The sequence below is a fragment of the Salvelinus fontinalis genome, chromosome 4 (assembly GCF_029448725.1).
Source record: "Salvelinus fontinalis isolate EN_2023a chromosome 4, ASM2944872v1, whole genome shotgun sequence".
Taxonomy (NCBI): domain Eukaryota; kingdom Metazoa; phylum Chordata; class Actinopteri; order Salmoniformes; family Salmonidae; genus Salvelinus; species Salvelinus fontinalis.
The window spans coordinates 59393091-59406649 of NC_074668.1; the positions used below are offsets into that span (position 1 = coordinate 59393091).

At 42.4% G+C, this 13559-nt stretch overlaps 1 protein-coding gene across 2 annotated transcripts; it reads right to left on the minus strand.

The window, feature by feature from the left end:
• Window positions 1-30: 30 nt before the first annotated feature.
• psmc3 (proteasome 26S subunit, ATPase 3) lies at window positions 31-8286 on the minus strand. Of its 2 annotated transcripts, none has more exons than XM_055920709.1 (12): window positions 8178-8286; window positions 7593-7673; window positions 7278-7403; window positions 6974-7078; window positions 5506-5568; window positions 5247-5384; window positions 5008-5151; window positions 4718-4866; window positions 4499-4595; window positions 668-813; window positions 479-560; window positions 31-307 (listed from the first exon to the last, which is right to left on the minus strand). In XM_055920709.1, exons 1-12 carry the CDS (start codon window positions 8217-8219, stop codon window positions 197-199), a joined length of 1284 nt encoding a protein of 427 aa, XP_055776684.1. In that variant the 5' UTR covers window positions 8220-8286; the 3' UTR covers window positions 31-196. The 2 variants fall into 2 exon arrangements, with proteins under 2 accessions (XP_055776684.1, XP_055776685.1); XM_055920710.1 differs by having other exon boundaries at window positions 8184-8277.
• Between the last annotated feature and the right edge of the window lie 5273 nt (window positions 8287-13559).

Genomic DNA, 13559 nt, shown 5'->3' on the forward strand with positions numbered 1-13559 from the left:
ATAATGCAGAGAATTATTTCCATCCAGCCGAAGGGCAAATGTAAAGCCTTTATTCTTTCATGGAGCCAAAACATGTCTCGCACCAAAAAGAGAGAAGTGACAATGTTGCACACTAACAGTACAGAGATTGGTTCATGTTTGAGATAACTGGAGAGTATCGCGCGCACACACACCCTTCCCCTGAAGCTCCAGGGCCTTAGGCGTAGTACTGCAGGTTGGCCTTCTTCTTGGCCTGTACTTCTAAGATGCCTTCCATGTAGTCCTCATGATTGAGCTCAGTTGCCCCCCTGCGAAGGGCGATCATACCCTGGAAGAGAAAGAAAGTTAAATCCATGTTCTTGTCATTCCTAAATGCATCTAGGTCACTATAGCTTTTTTTTTAAAGAAAATGGGCAAATTAAGTAAACAGTTTCACCAGGGGAAACGACATAACTAATTTAGTTATTAGGCTAATTTGTGCATGTTTAGTATGACTCACCGCCTCCACACACACTGCTTTGCACTGGGCACCATTGAAATCATCAGTGCACCTGGCCAGCTCCTCGTAGTTGACATCGGGGCTGTGGGAACACCAATCAGATACTGAATAATACATGACAAACACTTCTGAGGAACCAGTGAGCTAAAGAGTATATTTAATTATGAAGCATAGTGGATTGGTCCGAACCTGACGTTCATCTTGCGTGAGTGAATCTGCATGATGCGGGCTCGTGCTTCCTCATTGGGCATTGGGAACTCAATCTTACGGTCCAGACGTCCAGAACGCAGCAGTGCGGGATCTAGGATATCCACCCTGTTAGTGGCAGCGATAACCTGGCAGAAGAGGATCAGAACGTCAAGGCGTCAGCGTACAATATAGTAGTCAGGCTAACACCTAACTCGAAGTCCTCCTGACCTCAGTCTGGAAAGAGTTGATGTTGTCGGCACGATACGTCGATAATGAAGGGGGCTGTGCTTTTCCCAATCATTTCTCCTCCGTGCCTTTCTCACTCAAACACAGCCCCTGATCGCTACACTCTTCCATTACAACTGTTGGATTTTCAAACCCCGAGGAAAAATAAAACATTTGAGGGTGTTTAAAGTAACCGATCTCAGTCCTCTTTAAAATTAACTCTGTGGTAAAAGAAAAATAAACTTTGTATTCACACTGCCCTTGCCTTTGAATGAGGACTCAACTCTTTTGCCAGTTCACTTCATCTATTTTGTGGTCGCACTCTAGGTTTTTACAAAGTGCAGGACCAGTCATTCCATCAGAACTTTATCGTACAGCTAGATATACCTACTCACATTTTGGAAGCTAGAAGAGAATTATAATCAGATTATAATATATTAACATGTCAATAACATGTCAATACACCCTGTCGTTCTCAACTAACATCAAGGCGGTGACCCGTTCCTGTAGGTTCATGCTCTACAACATTCGCAGAGTACGACCCTGCCTCACGCAGGAAGCGGCGCAGGTCCTAATCCAGGCACTTGTCATCTCCCGTCTGGATTACTGCAACTCGCTGTTGGCTGGGCTCCCTGCCTGTGCCATTAAACCCCTACAACTCATCCAGAACGCCGCAGCCCGTCTGGTGTTCAACTTTCCCAAGTTCTCTCACGTCACCCCGCTCCTCCGCTCTCTCCACTGGCTTCCAGTTGAAGCTCGCATCCGCTACAAGACCATGGTGCTTGCCTACGGAGCTGTGAGGGGAACGGCACCTCCGTACCTTCAGGCTCTGATCAGGCCCTACACCCAAACAAGGGCACTGCGTTCATCCACCTCTGGCCTGCTCGCCTCCCTACCTCTGAGGAAGTACAGTTCCCGCTCAGCCCAGTCAAAACTGTTCGCTGCTCTGGCACCCCAATGGTGGAACAAACTCCCTCACGACGCCAGGTCAGCGGAGTCAATCACCACCTTCCGGAGACACCTGAAACCCCACCTCTTTAAGGAATACCTAGGATAGGATAAAGTAATCCTTCTAACACCCCCCCCCCCTAAAAGATTTAGATGCACTATTGTAAAGTGGTTGTTCCACTGGATATCATAAGGTGAATGCACCAATTTGTAAGTCGCTCTGGATAAGAGCGTCTGCTAAATGACTTAAATGTAAATGTAATATTATTGGTAACAATTTAAACTGCAGATTAAATAACGCTGTAATTGAAAATTGTACACCCAATGTAAGCTACCGCCCCTTTATTAACTAGCATTGACTTTGTACCCTATGTTGGGACCAAATGTGGTCGTCTTCTCACTAATCAAATAAACAGCTTATGAAAGTAGGTCTTCACGGGTACAAAAAACTGGACCCGTTCCGAAATGGATCTGTGGCTTTCCCACCCGACCCGATATGCATTAAAAATGTATTTTTAAACGGAGACCTGTTCCGAATGGACCCGAGTACAGTCTGACCCATTCCGAAAAGGACCATGGCAAACAGACCAGTGCTGGTTTGGATCTGAGAGACCATTCAGATCCGAGAGTAGAAAGAGAAAGAAACCTCCAACTGGTCGCTGCCAGCGCCATCAATAAACAAGTGGTATTGGCCAAATCATCCAGTTAGGTGTCCTTATAAACATCCAATAACAAATGGCTATAAAACTATTCATTGTGTTTCAATGTTACGCATATTAAAAACTATTTTTTCCTAAAACAATAATTGTCTACCTCACGGTTTAGCTGTTGGAGATTTGAGCGCCAAATGCATTAGGACATTGCATGCATATAGGCATAGGCGTCCACTGTATGATAATTATATATTAATTAATTAAGGGAGCCAAGCTTAGGCCTAGCCCTAGAGAAAGATAGAACTATGCCGGTGCCATGTTCCCGACACCGACTTCTTTACCCTAGTCAGATAGGCTACTACTGCTAAATAGATATGGGTGTACAGGAGGAGGCTAATTCTCGATCCAAATATTCTAAATGACGATAAGCATTATATTGTTAGATTAAAGGAGTAACTCTGGTAGGCATAAAACATTATCACCTCAACTGTTGGAGTGCCAGTGCGCACTGCCTTTATAGGCCTGCAGTAGCTAAGCCTAATAATAACCATACCTTCGCAAAAAGTTGCTTAGCTTTATTAGGGTAATAAAAGTCAAGTCATTGTTTATAGGGAAAACACGAACAATTATTATATTGCGGCATTAAATTACATTTTGCCCTCTTTGGTTGATCCTTTTCATGCTTTTAGTGTGAAAAGCATAGTAGGCCTACCGGTAATTATATTATGGCAAACATTACAGCTGGAATTTAATTTGGCTAAAGAAAATGGCTTAAAAGAAAAAAAAGTTTAACGGGCTCGGCCTATATTGCAGCTATTATCGACAAAGGCAATACCTAATGTTGGCTTACCAAACGACAGCAATAGGCTAATGCTATTTCTTTTACAACAAGCATATAATAATTATTAATGACTAAACAATTTATAATAAATAAATGAGTTATAAAATTGTATCAAACTTGAATAGTGAGTCGCACACAGTCCATTTGGCCCCGCCAACATTCTTCTCATCTTTGTCCACTACAATATTAAAACTTGTCAGCTTCTTTTCACTGTACTCTTTTTCCTCTAACTTTCATTTTACTTCAATGAAAGAGAACTCCCATCTTCACAATCAACAGTAGCCTAGTCCAAGGCTCCTATAACACTCTCTCCTCAGTAGCAGGAGCCTGTGAGGTGAGCAGCTGGAACCAGTTTCAGCTGGACATAAGCTATATGTTTTATTGAGTTGCAATTAGTTGACATAACAAGCTCACGCAGTTCTCATCGCACAAACAATAAATTAACAGAGGACAGGTCCAATCGGGTCCAGTTGGTAAATCAATTTTAATTACACATACCCAAGACCCGTAGCAATCATATCAGATCCGACCCGAGACAAAAGTCAGAATTTAGAAACCAGACCCTCTCTGGGTTTCGGGTCTGTTAGAATTTCGGGTCTGTTGGACCTGTGAAGACCTCTAGTCTAAAGAGAACATATTGCAAACAAATAATCTGAACATCGTGTCAGTATAAAACATATTTTGTAATGTCTCCATGATAATCGCTAATCAATATCCAAAAACAGCAAACTTTTTTTCCACAAACCTGCACATCATCTCTCTTTTGTGGCACCAATGTGTGGGGTTATGTCACGGGAAATGGACTTTGTGTTCACATTGCCCTAAAAAAAAAGGAACCCGAACCGCAGAATTCAAGCAAACTGAACCTCTCGAGATGGTCTCAGTTCGGTTCACTTCGGGGGCTCTTGAGGGGTCTGAGTTCCTTTGGAGTGTTCGCACTGCACAAATTCAGCAAAGAGAACCAATCGATAACGCATTTACAACGGTCTCCTATCCAGACCAGTACGTCACAGCTCTCCCTGCGCTCTGAGTCACGTCAGCCGGGCAAACAATATAGTGCCTCCTCATAGCATAGTGAAACAGACAGTTCTCCTTAGGTACCAGGTCTCTTGGGTACCTCACGTACAGCTGATTAAGAAAAAAATGTAAAGAACTGAGTAATACCTTAACTTGCATGTTGGGCTGGAACCCATCCAGCTGGTTGAGGAGCTCAAGCATAGTTCTCTGAACCTCCCTGTCACCTGCTTTCTCACTGTCAAACCTGGAGGAATCAAAAGGGATCAGAGGCTTGTGTCGATGCTATTAAAACAGCTATGAAAGCGTCTCTTGTCGGTAGCTGGTTTACAGTGTGTAGGACTCATACAGTTTAACTGGACCACTCACCGTTTGGTTCCAATGGCGTCCAGCTCATCTATGAAGATGATAGAGGGGGCCTTCTCCTTGGCCAGGGCAAAGGCGTCTCGAACCAGCTTGGCACCATCACCAATGAACATCTGGACCAGCTGTGGGCCAGCCAGCTTGAGAAATGTGGCCTGTAGTAGGATGAAAGATAAATAAATCAAATTCTGCCTGTCTACACAATTTTACCTAAAGCAGAAAAGGAGTTGACAATCCTGTACAAACAAATAATCCCTTGCCAAAATGCAAGCCATAAGGTCAATGTTTTGCTTTACCTTGGTCTGGGCAGCACAGGCCCTAGCCAGTAGGGTTTTCCCTGTGCCTGGGGGGCCATACATCAAAACCCCCTTAGGTGGCTGAATACCCAGGTTCTCAAACTTCTCCTTGTGGTTCATGGGCAGAACGATTGCTTCCACCAGCTGAAAGTCAAAAGAATAGCATCACATGTTAAAACTGCAATTACATTCACATTCCGAGTGTCTAAAGAGATAAGATACAAATGATAATATCGGACCTCCTGGATCTGTTTGTCTAATCCACCAATGTCACTGTACTGTTCAGTGGGGCGCTCGTCCACCTCCATGGCTTTGACTCTGGAGTCATACTCCGTGGGCAGGGTTTCCAGGATCAAGTATGAGTCCTTGTTTACCCCCTGGTCATCACCACAGGGAAAGAGAAAGTGACACAAGCACAAACAAAAAATAAATCCATAGCTTGTTGAGCAGAGGGAGATGCTATTCAAGGACACTCAAGTGAACATATAAGGGGTTTACCACGAGGTCTCCCGGCTTCAGTTTCTCTGCATCCACCAAGCCAATGACCGGGAGGAAGTATGTCTGCAAGAGCACAAGGGAGCAACCGCTGTCAACTACAACTGCTGAATAACTCCTATTAATAACCGTTTTCATTTACTAAGAATGACACAGGAAAAGTACTGATCAAAATGCAGTTGAACTTGGGAGGAGATCAGACCAGTGTTTTCTCTGGGAAAATTGGTAGCAGTGTGGGGAAAATGTCATGGAGGGGCTGATTTCTTTTATTTTGTTCTGGTGACTTTAAAAATAAAAAAAATTATTCCAAAAGGAATGAAAAGAAAATTATGCTGATACCATCTAAAATATAATTTAAACCTCCAGATATGACGAAAATAACATATTGGTAAAATTACAATTATTTTTTACATATTATCACCTGTAGCCCAACTGATGCAGCATAGTGGCTATAAATAAATAGGCTGAAGAACGGGGTTTCCTATCTGCATTTACCCTATTGGGCTAATCATTAGTAGAGTCAAGCATCAGGTCAAATACCCACATTCTTTCAACCCTGTGGGTCGGCTCACAGTTCAGAACAATTACATGATGGTCGGAAACATTTTAAATCAAGATAACACATTTTAAAAACCCAGGAGTTTGTTGTGTTGCGAATTCCATTCTGTGAGCGGCGAGCCAGGCATAAGGCTACCAGCCACGCATGCATTGAGAGTGTGGAGCCGGGAACTGTCCCTTATTCGTGTGGTGCTAAAACGTTCCCTCTCTCCACGTGATAATACAAAACTTTGCCAAGTTTACTTTCCCTGGATAGCCTAGCTCATGCGAAAATGGCTAACGTAGGCCTAAGCGGAGAAATAAAAATAACAGTTACGATAAGGGAACAGGCTACAAAAATATGGTGGAAACGGTGCTGCACGAGTGAAATCCCAAGTTTGGAAGGACAACACAGTAGATGGATACACAGCCTGTAAGCAGGTAGGCCTATTGGTTTTAGATAATTCCGTTCATTATTACATTAATTCAGGCATTAGTTCATTATACCATACGCAGGCCATATAAAGTATAAACCGTTGTGGCTGGTAAAAGTTTTATTAGCCTACTAAATAGATAGCCTATTTTCACAGCCTATATTCAATTTTAGGAATTCCCTCCCTATGGCACTCGTAATTTGAACGCACCTCAAAAGGATTATTAATCTCGCATAGAACACAAAACAAGCCGACTAGGTAAATGGATAAACTATTCTATTATGGGGTAGTCAGACATTTCTATTCATTACTTGTTTGTTTGCAGAGGAAAAGTAAATGTGGACTGTTCCAGCATCTTCAAAGTGCTCCTTGGAATAAATATCTTTTAATGTTCCATATTTTGTTGGCGTGGTGGCAAAGATTTTGTTGGTGCGCAGCGCCACAGCTAAATGACTGCTGCAGAAAACACTGGATTGGACATATTCCTAGTTGTTGCTTACCTGTCTTGTAGATGTTTTAATGACAGCACATTTGCCCTTCCTCTGGGAATCTAAATCAATGTTTGCTCCATCCTCCTCCTGGTCATTTGGGTCCACATCCAGAAGCTGCAAGACAGTTTTAAGACATCTCAAACCTAACCTGTGTTGATCCAGACACTGTTGTATGGTCATAAACAGACAATTATCTCAACACCCATTACAAAAGTGAGCTTCACAAGAATTGCGCTTTTGATACTAAACTGTTCAATACAATAAAACAATGTGGCACTGATACGAAAGTGTACATATTTCTTCATGATCCTACCTCGATGACATTGGAGACCAGGTACGGCAGGGTCTTGTTCACTTTGATCTTCTCTGTGTTTTCTTTGATTTTGTCCTTCATGGCCTGCAGCTCATGGGTTACCCTCAATACCTCACTCTTCATGATCTACAACATGAGAGTCCAATTGAATGTATAGACCTAGGCACAACTTATTCATAATTTTCATATCATTTAAAAATTGGAAGGGTCAAGTATATGGTGGAGACATAACAGATAAGAAGTTGAAAAAAAGTAAGAATAGTGAGGGCCATCTGATACACCAATAGCAGCTAAAATGACTAGTTAGCTATCTACCTTTATTTCACTGTCCAGAAGACGTGTCCGCTGAACGATCTCTTCGGTGGACATTTTGAGGACTTCTTCGCCGATCCCATCCTATTGTTGACAAACAAAATTGTAATGTTATGATACAAGGTAGCTATTTAGATACTACCGTTAACGAAATACAGTAATCATGACTCCTAGCTATAAGCTAACTAGCTGGCGGCTAATAGGACAAGCCAAAATAGCCAGGCTAACGTTAGCTAACAACTTGCAGATATGTTTACGAATCTCAGCGTGTGTAACGTTAATTGCTAGCTAACAACGTTAAGTGACCAGAACGTTGATAACTGTTAACAGGCTAAATACTAAGAAAAACATTTGTTTTATGTGACCAAGCTAACGTTAAGAAAATTTGCAAATTTCCTGTGTCACTGTCCCATCAATTTAACAGGCTAGCTAACGTTAGCTTGTAGCTATGCTAGCTGACATCAGGATAAGCTCTTTCGTTTATTGGATACATGTTAACTTCATAATTACGATCATATTCAAATATTAAATGTTGTAATCAAATTAAATTGATGAACACATTAAAATCTGTTAATTCAAGGAACAAACCTCCACCTCATCCCAAACTGATCTGTCATTCAACGACGCCATCTTTCCGCTTGTCTTCGTCTTGTCGCTTCTACTTCTTCTTTGAGGTTAACCGGCAGACTATAACCGATGAGGTGTATTGCCGCCACCTACTGCACGGGTAGTGACTGAGATAAACGTTTTCCATTGCAGGAAAGGGGGACAAAACACATCAGATACAATACAACAATGAAATAAATGTAAAAAAGCATCCCACTCCTATAGTCATAGTTCAAATCACAGCCCTACACAGGCTTAAGGGCCTGAGAGGACGAAACATTTGTCGACACGATTCAGGTTAACATTTGCAAGGCTGCCGGGCCAGACTGACTATCAGGACGCCTACTCAGAGTCCCCGTGTCCAAGAACGCCAAGTTAACCTGCCTAAATGACTATTACCCCAGAGCACTAACATCTATAGCCATGAAATACTTTGAAAGCCTGGTCATGGCTCACATCAACACCATCATCCTGTCTGGGATGATGGTGTTGATGTGAGCCCTGGATCCACTACAATTTGCATACCGCTCCAATAGATCCACAGATGTCGCAATCTCTATTGCACTGTACACCTCCCTCACCCACCTGGACAAAAGGAATAACTATGTAAGTATGCTGTTCATTGGCTACAGCTCAACATTCAACACCATAGTCCCCATCCAGCACACCCCCATCCAAATTGAGAGCTTCAAGTTCCTCTGTGTCCATGTAACGGATGTGAAATGGCTAGCTAGTTAGCGGGTACGCGCTAGTAGCATTTCAATCAGTTACGTCACTTGCTCTGAGACTTTAAGTAGGGTTGCCCCTTGCTCTGCAAGGGCCGTGGCCTTTGTGGAGCGATGGGTAACGATGCTTCGTGGGCGACCGTTGTTGATGTGTGCAGATGGTCCCTGGTTCGCGCCCGTGTCGGGGCGAGGGGACGGTTTAAAGTTATACTGTTACATTGATGCTGTTGACCCGGATCACTGGTTGCTGCGGAAAAGGAGGAGGTTGAAAGGGGGGTGAGTGTAACGGATGTGAAATGGCTAGCTAGTTAGCGGGTACGCGCTAGTAGCATTTCAATCAGTTACGTCACTTGCTCTGAGACTTAAGTAGTGTTGCCCCTTGCCCTGCAAGGGCCGCGGCCTTTGTGGAGCGATGGGTAACGATGCTTCGTGGGCAACCGTTGTTGATGTGTGCAGAGGGTCCCTGGTTCGCGCCCGTGTCGGTGCGAGGGGACGACGTAAAGTTATACTGTTACATCCACATCACTAAGGAATTAACATGGTTCACACACACCCACACAGTTGTGAAGTAGGCATGACTGTGCCTCTTCCCCCTCAAGAGGCTGAAAAGATTTGACATGGGCCTTCAGATCCTTAAAAAAAAGTCTACAGCTGCACCATTGAAAGCATCTTGACTGGTTGCATCACCGTTTGGTATGGCAACTACAAGGCACTCGACCACTAGGCGCCGCAGAGGGTGGTGAGTAAAGCCCAGTACATCACTGCATTGTCCCTTTTTTGCACTGACTTGCACACTCACACATACTTACACTGAAACCCAACTCACAAATACACTTTTCTTGCACCAACTCTCCTGCACTGACTCTATGTGCACACTAGACTCTACCCACACACTCCACATACCTGTACTTAGACTGACACCCCAACACACACACACACTGCATATACGCTCACAAACACATAACACACGCACACATGCATACTGACACTACACACACACACACACACACACACACACACACACACACACACACACACACACACACACACACACACACACACACACACACACACACACACACACACACACACACACACACACACACACACACACACACACACACACACACATACAGTACGTTGCTGCTACTGTCAATTATCTATCCTGTTTCCTAGTCACTTTACCCATGTCATATGTACATCGCTACCTCAATTACCTTGCATTACTGCACATCAACTCTGTACTCTTTCTCCCTGTTTATAGACATATTATTTTTACGCCTACTCGATAATGTTATTTATTCCTCCTATTTTTAACTCTGCATTGTTGGAAAAGGATCAGTAAGTAAGCATTTCACTGTTAATCTACACCTGTTGTTTACAAAGCCTGTGACAAATAACATTTTATTTTAATTAATTTGATTGTTGCTGTAACATCTCTTAGGTCCAAAGAATGTTCAGCCAGAATCACTATGATGCCTATTTTCTCCTATTTCCTCTTTGTTTGCGCTGTGCTGTTTATAACCAATAAAATAAACGAAACAAAGTGCAACTTTTTAACATACAACATGTCAGGATCCGGGGCGAGGAACATTTAATGGTGTCTCTAATCCACCTACCATGGTTTATTCAAAATTGTTCCTTTCTTCCGCTCTTCTCACCACCTTTGGCAGCCTGGTCTCATAGACTAGATGTAACATAGTAAATGTAAATCCGTAACTCTCAAATTAATATGATATGTTATGTTTGGCATGGTAGTTGGTCGGGGTGGATGGTGTTTGATCGGGGGGGATGGGTGGACTTATAACGCGTGTTCGAATCTCATCACGGGCAACTTTAGCATTTTAGCTAATTAGCAACTTTTCAACTACTTGCTTCTTTTTAACTACTTAGTATGTTAGCTAACCCTTCCCCTTACCCTAACCTTAACCCTTTTAGCGAACCCTTCCCGTAACCTTAACCTTAACCCTTTAGCCTAACTCCTAACCCTAACTCCTAGCCTAGCATCAATCACCTAGCCACCTAGCTAACATTAGTCACAACAAATTGGAATTCGTAACATATCATTAGTTTTGCAAATTCGTAACATAGGATACGAATTGTAATTCGTAACATATCATATGAAATGGATGATGGACATCCACAAATTAATACATAACATATGAAATGTAACACATACTACAGTTTTATTCCAACTGCTTACACACAAAATCTTTTCATGTCACACGATTTTTGAAATCTCTCACTCAAAGTGCAAAACTACACACCAAATATCCAAAACCATAAGCTATTTCTCAGCCTTTGACTCAGTTGTCAATTGCATAAAACACTTTTTTCAAAACACAATTCTCTACCTAAAACACAAAAATCTAACAGGAGGTGACTTGCTTTCCAATCAAAAAGCTACACTTATTCACCAGGTCAAACACACACTCCTCACATGTGCAAACACTAATAGCTTAACTGATCACTAACCAATCACTGCTTTACTGTAGTTTAGGCCTATAAATAGGTCAAAGGTCAGATTACCTGTTTTGAACAATGGATGCCAACAATGGACAGAGAGCAAGAGGAGTAGGAGGGAGAGGAAGAGGACGAGGGCAAAGAAGAGAAGGAAGGAGAGCCATCTCTGATGAGATTAGGGCAACACTTGTTGATCAAGTGATCAACCACGGTTTGACCATGAGAGAAGCTGGACTGAGAGTCCAGCCCAATTTGAGTCGATTTACAGTGGCGTCTATAATTCAAACCTTCAGAAATGAGAACAGGTATGCAACTATCTAATGACTATTTTAGCATTACAGTAATGTACTGTAAAATACGTATGACTGCATAGTATTGCATAAACATTTGTAACTCTAAGCCATCCATTTACTGCACTGCATTGAATGAATGAGGTTGGTTATCATGCTGTACTACCTTTTTTTGTACATTGTATACAGTTCCTATGTTGAACACATACTGTGTTTGAATTCTGTATAGAGTGGAAAGGCAAAGACATCATGGAGGACGAGGACGCTTGTTTACAGATGTACAAGAGACTGCAATTATAAATATGGTTTTGGCTAACAATGCAATTAGGATTCGAGAGATAAGAGAGCATATCTTGAATAATGACACCATATTTAACAACATCAATTATGTAAGCCTGTCGACCATACAACGCATCCTCCAACGGCACAGAGTGACGATGAAACAACTTTACAAGGTGCCATTTGAGAGAAACTCTGACTGTCAAGAATATGCGACATGACTTTGTAGAGGTATGGGACAATGTTAGTTTTCACCGGGCTGTTCTGGTCCAAAACTGGTTTGCCACCCATCCACAATTTGTAGTTTTGTACCTACCCCCATATTCACCTTTTCTAAATCCCATAGAGGAATTCTTCTCAGCCTGGCGCTGGAAAGTGTATGATCGCCAACCTTATGCCCGCATGCCGCTTCTCCAGGCAATGGAGGACGCATGTGGGGACATAGAGGTTGCCTCTGTCCAAGGTTGGATACGCCATGCTAGGAGATACTTACCTCTGTTTGGCAAGAGAAAACGTATCTTGTGATGTGGACGAAGTATTATGGCCAGACCCAGGCCGGAGAGGAGATGAAGCGTAGCTTAGCACTGGTTACTGCCCCCCCCCCCCCCCACCAATTCCTGGACTGCCCCCCCAGGACCCCACACACACAATTGTCTTCTTTACTGTATTCTAAAGAATATACTTTTGGTGTACATATGTTTATGGTTTTGTTGTATGCTACTGTATACAACAGTAATGTTTGGCTTAATAAATATTTTCTGTTTCTACATTGCATTGGTGTTTACAGTGTACTTGTTACCCCTCTCAGCAGATTACTTTCACTATAGAACATTGTATTGAAATGTAGATATAAGCTTATGAAAGACCAAAGAGCTTTAGATTTAGAACAACAGTGTTTACATGGTATATCCAAAAATGTACTATTATGAAAGCAGTGTTTGCCATTTGATGCAAATGCTTCATTCTAACACGTGTTTATGGCATTTTGAATGCAGTGTTACATTTTGAAGGAGATTGTGAGGCATTTTGCATTTTGTGTGTGCAGTTTTGGGAATTGTGTGTAGAGAGTTTTGAAAACGTGTGTAAGCAGTTGGAAAAAACTGTAAATGGAGTGTCTTGGTTTACATACAGAATACTACGAAATACTCAAACCAGGTTGCCTCCAATGCCACATCTAGTCAAGCTTCCTCAATGAAAGTTTGGCCCTAAAGATTCTGCATTAATGCAATCTTATGAGTCACAAAGGAACACATCATTCACATCCTTAACTGAAACGCTCCCTCTGGCTCGTGTGTCTGTCAGGGAGAGTGCCATGTGTCTCCGTGAGAAACTATGAGCTGTACCAGTTCCATGGCTAAAGGATTTCATTTGGCAACAAAATTTCTGCCGCCTCCACCTCAGCGGGACACATGATTCTCATGGACTGGAGAAAGCTTGTGTGAACATCACTGTGCTTAACAGAGAAGCATTCATTTTATTGCACTACACTTAGAAAAAAAGGGATACTACATTCACAATTCTTAGTATTCAATTGTAATGTGTATTTCATACTTATTGTTATGCAGCTATAGTACCAGTCAAAAGTTTGGACACACGTTTGTCCAAAC

Excerpts from the sequence above, each read along its gene's own strand:
- psmc3 (XM_055920709.1), bottom strand. The coding sequence starts at position 8,219 with ATGGCGTCGTTGAATGACAGATCAGTTTGGGATGAGGTGGAG. Across the intron at positions 4,867-5,007 it reads CCTGTGCTGCCCAGACCAAG|GCCACATTTCTCAAGCTGGC; the intron begins GTAAAGCAAAAC and ends ATCCTACTACAG. Across the intron at positions 561-667 it reads TCACGCAAGATGAACGTCAG|CCCCGATGTCAACTACGAGG; the intron begins GTTCGGACCAAT and ends GTGTTCCCACAG.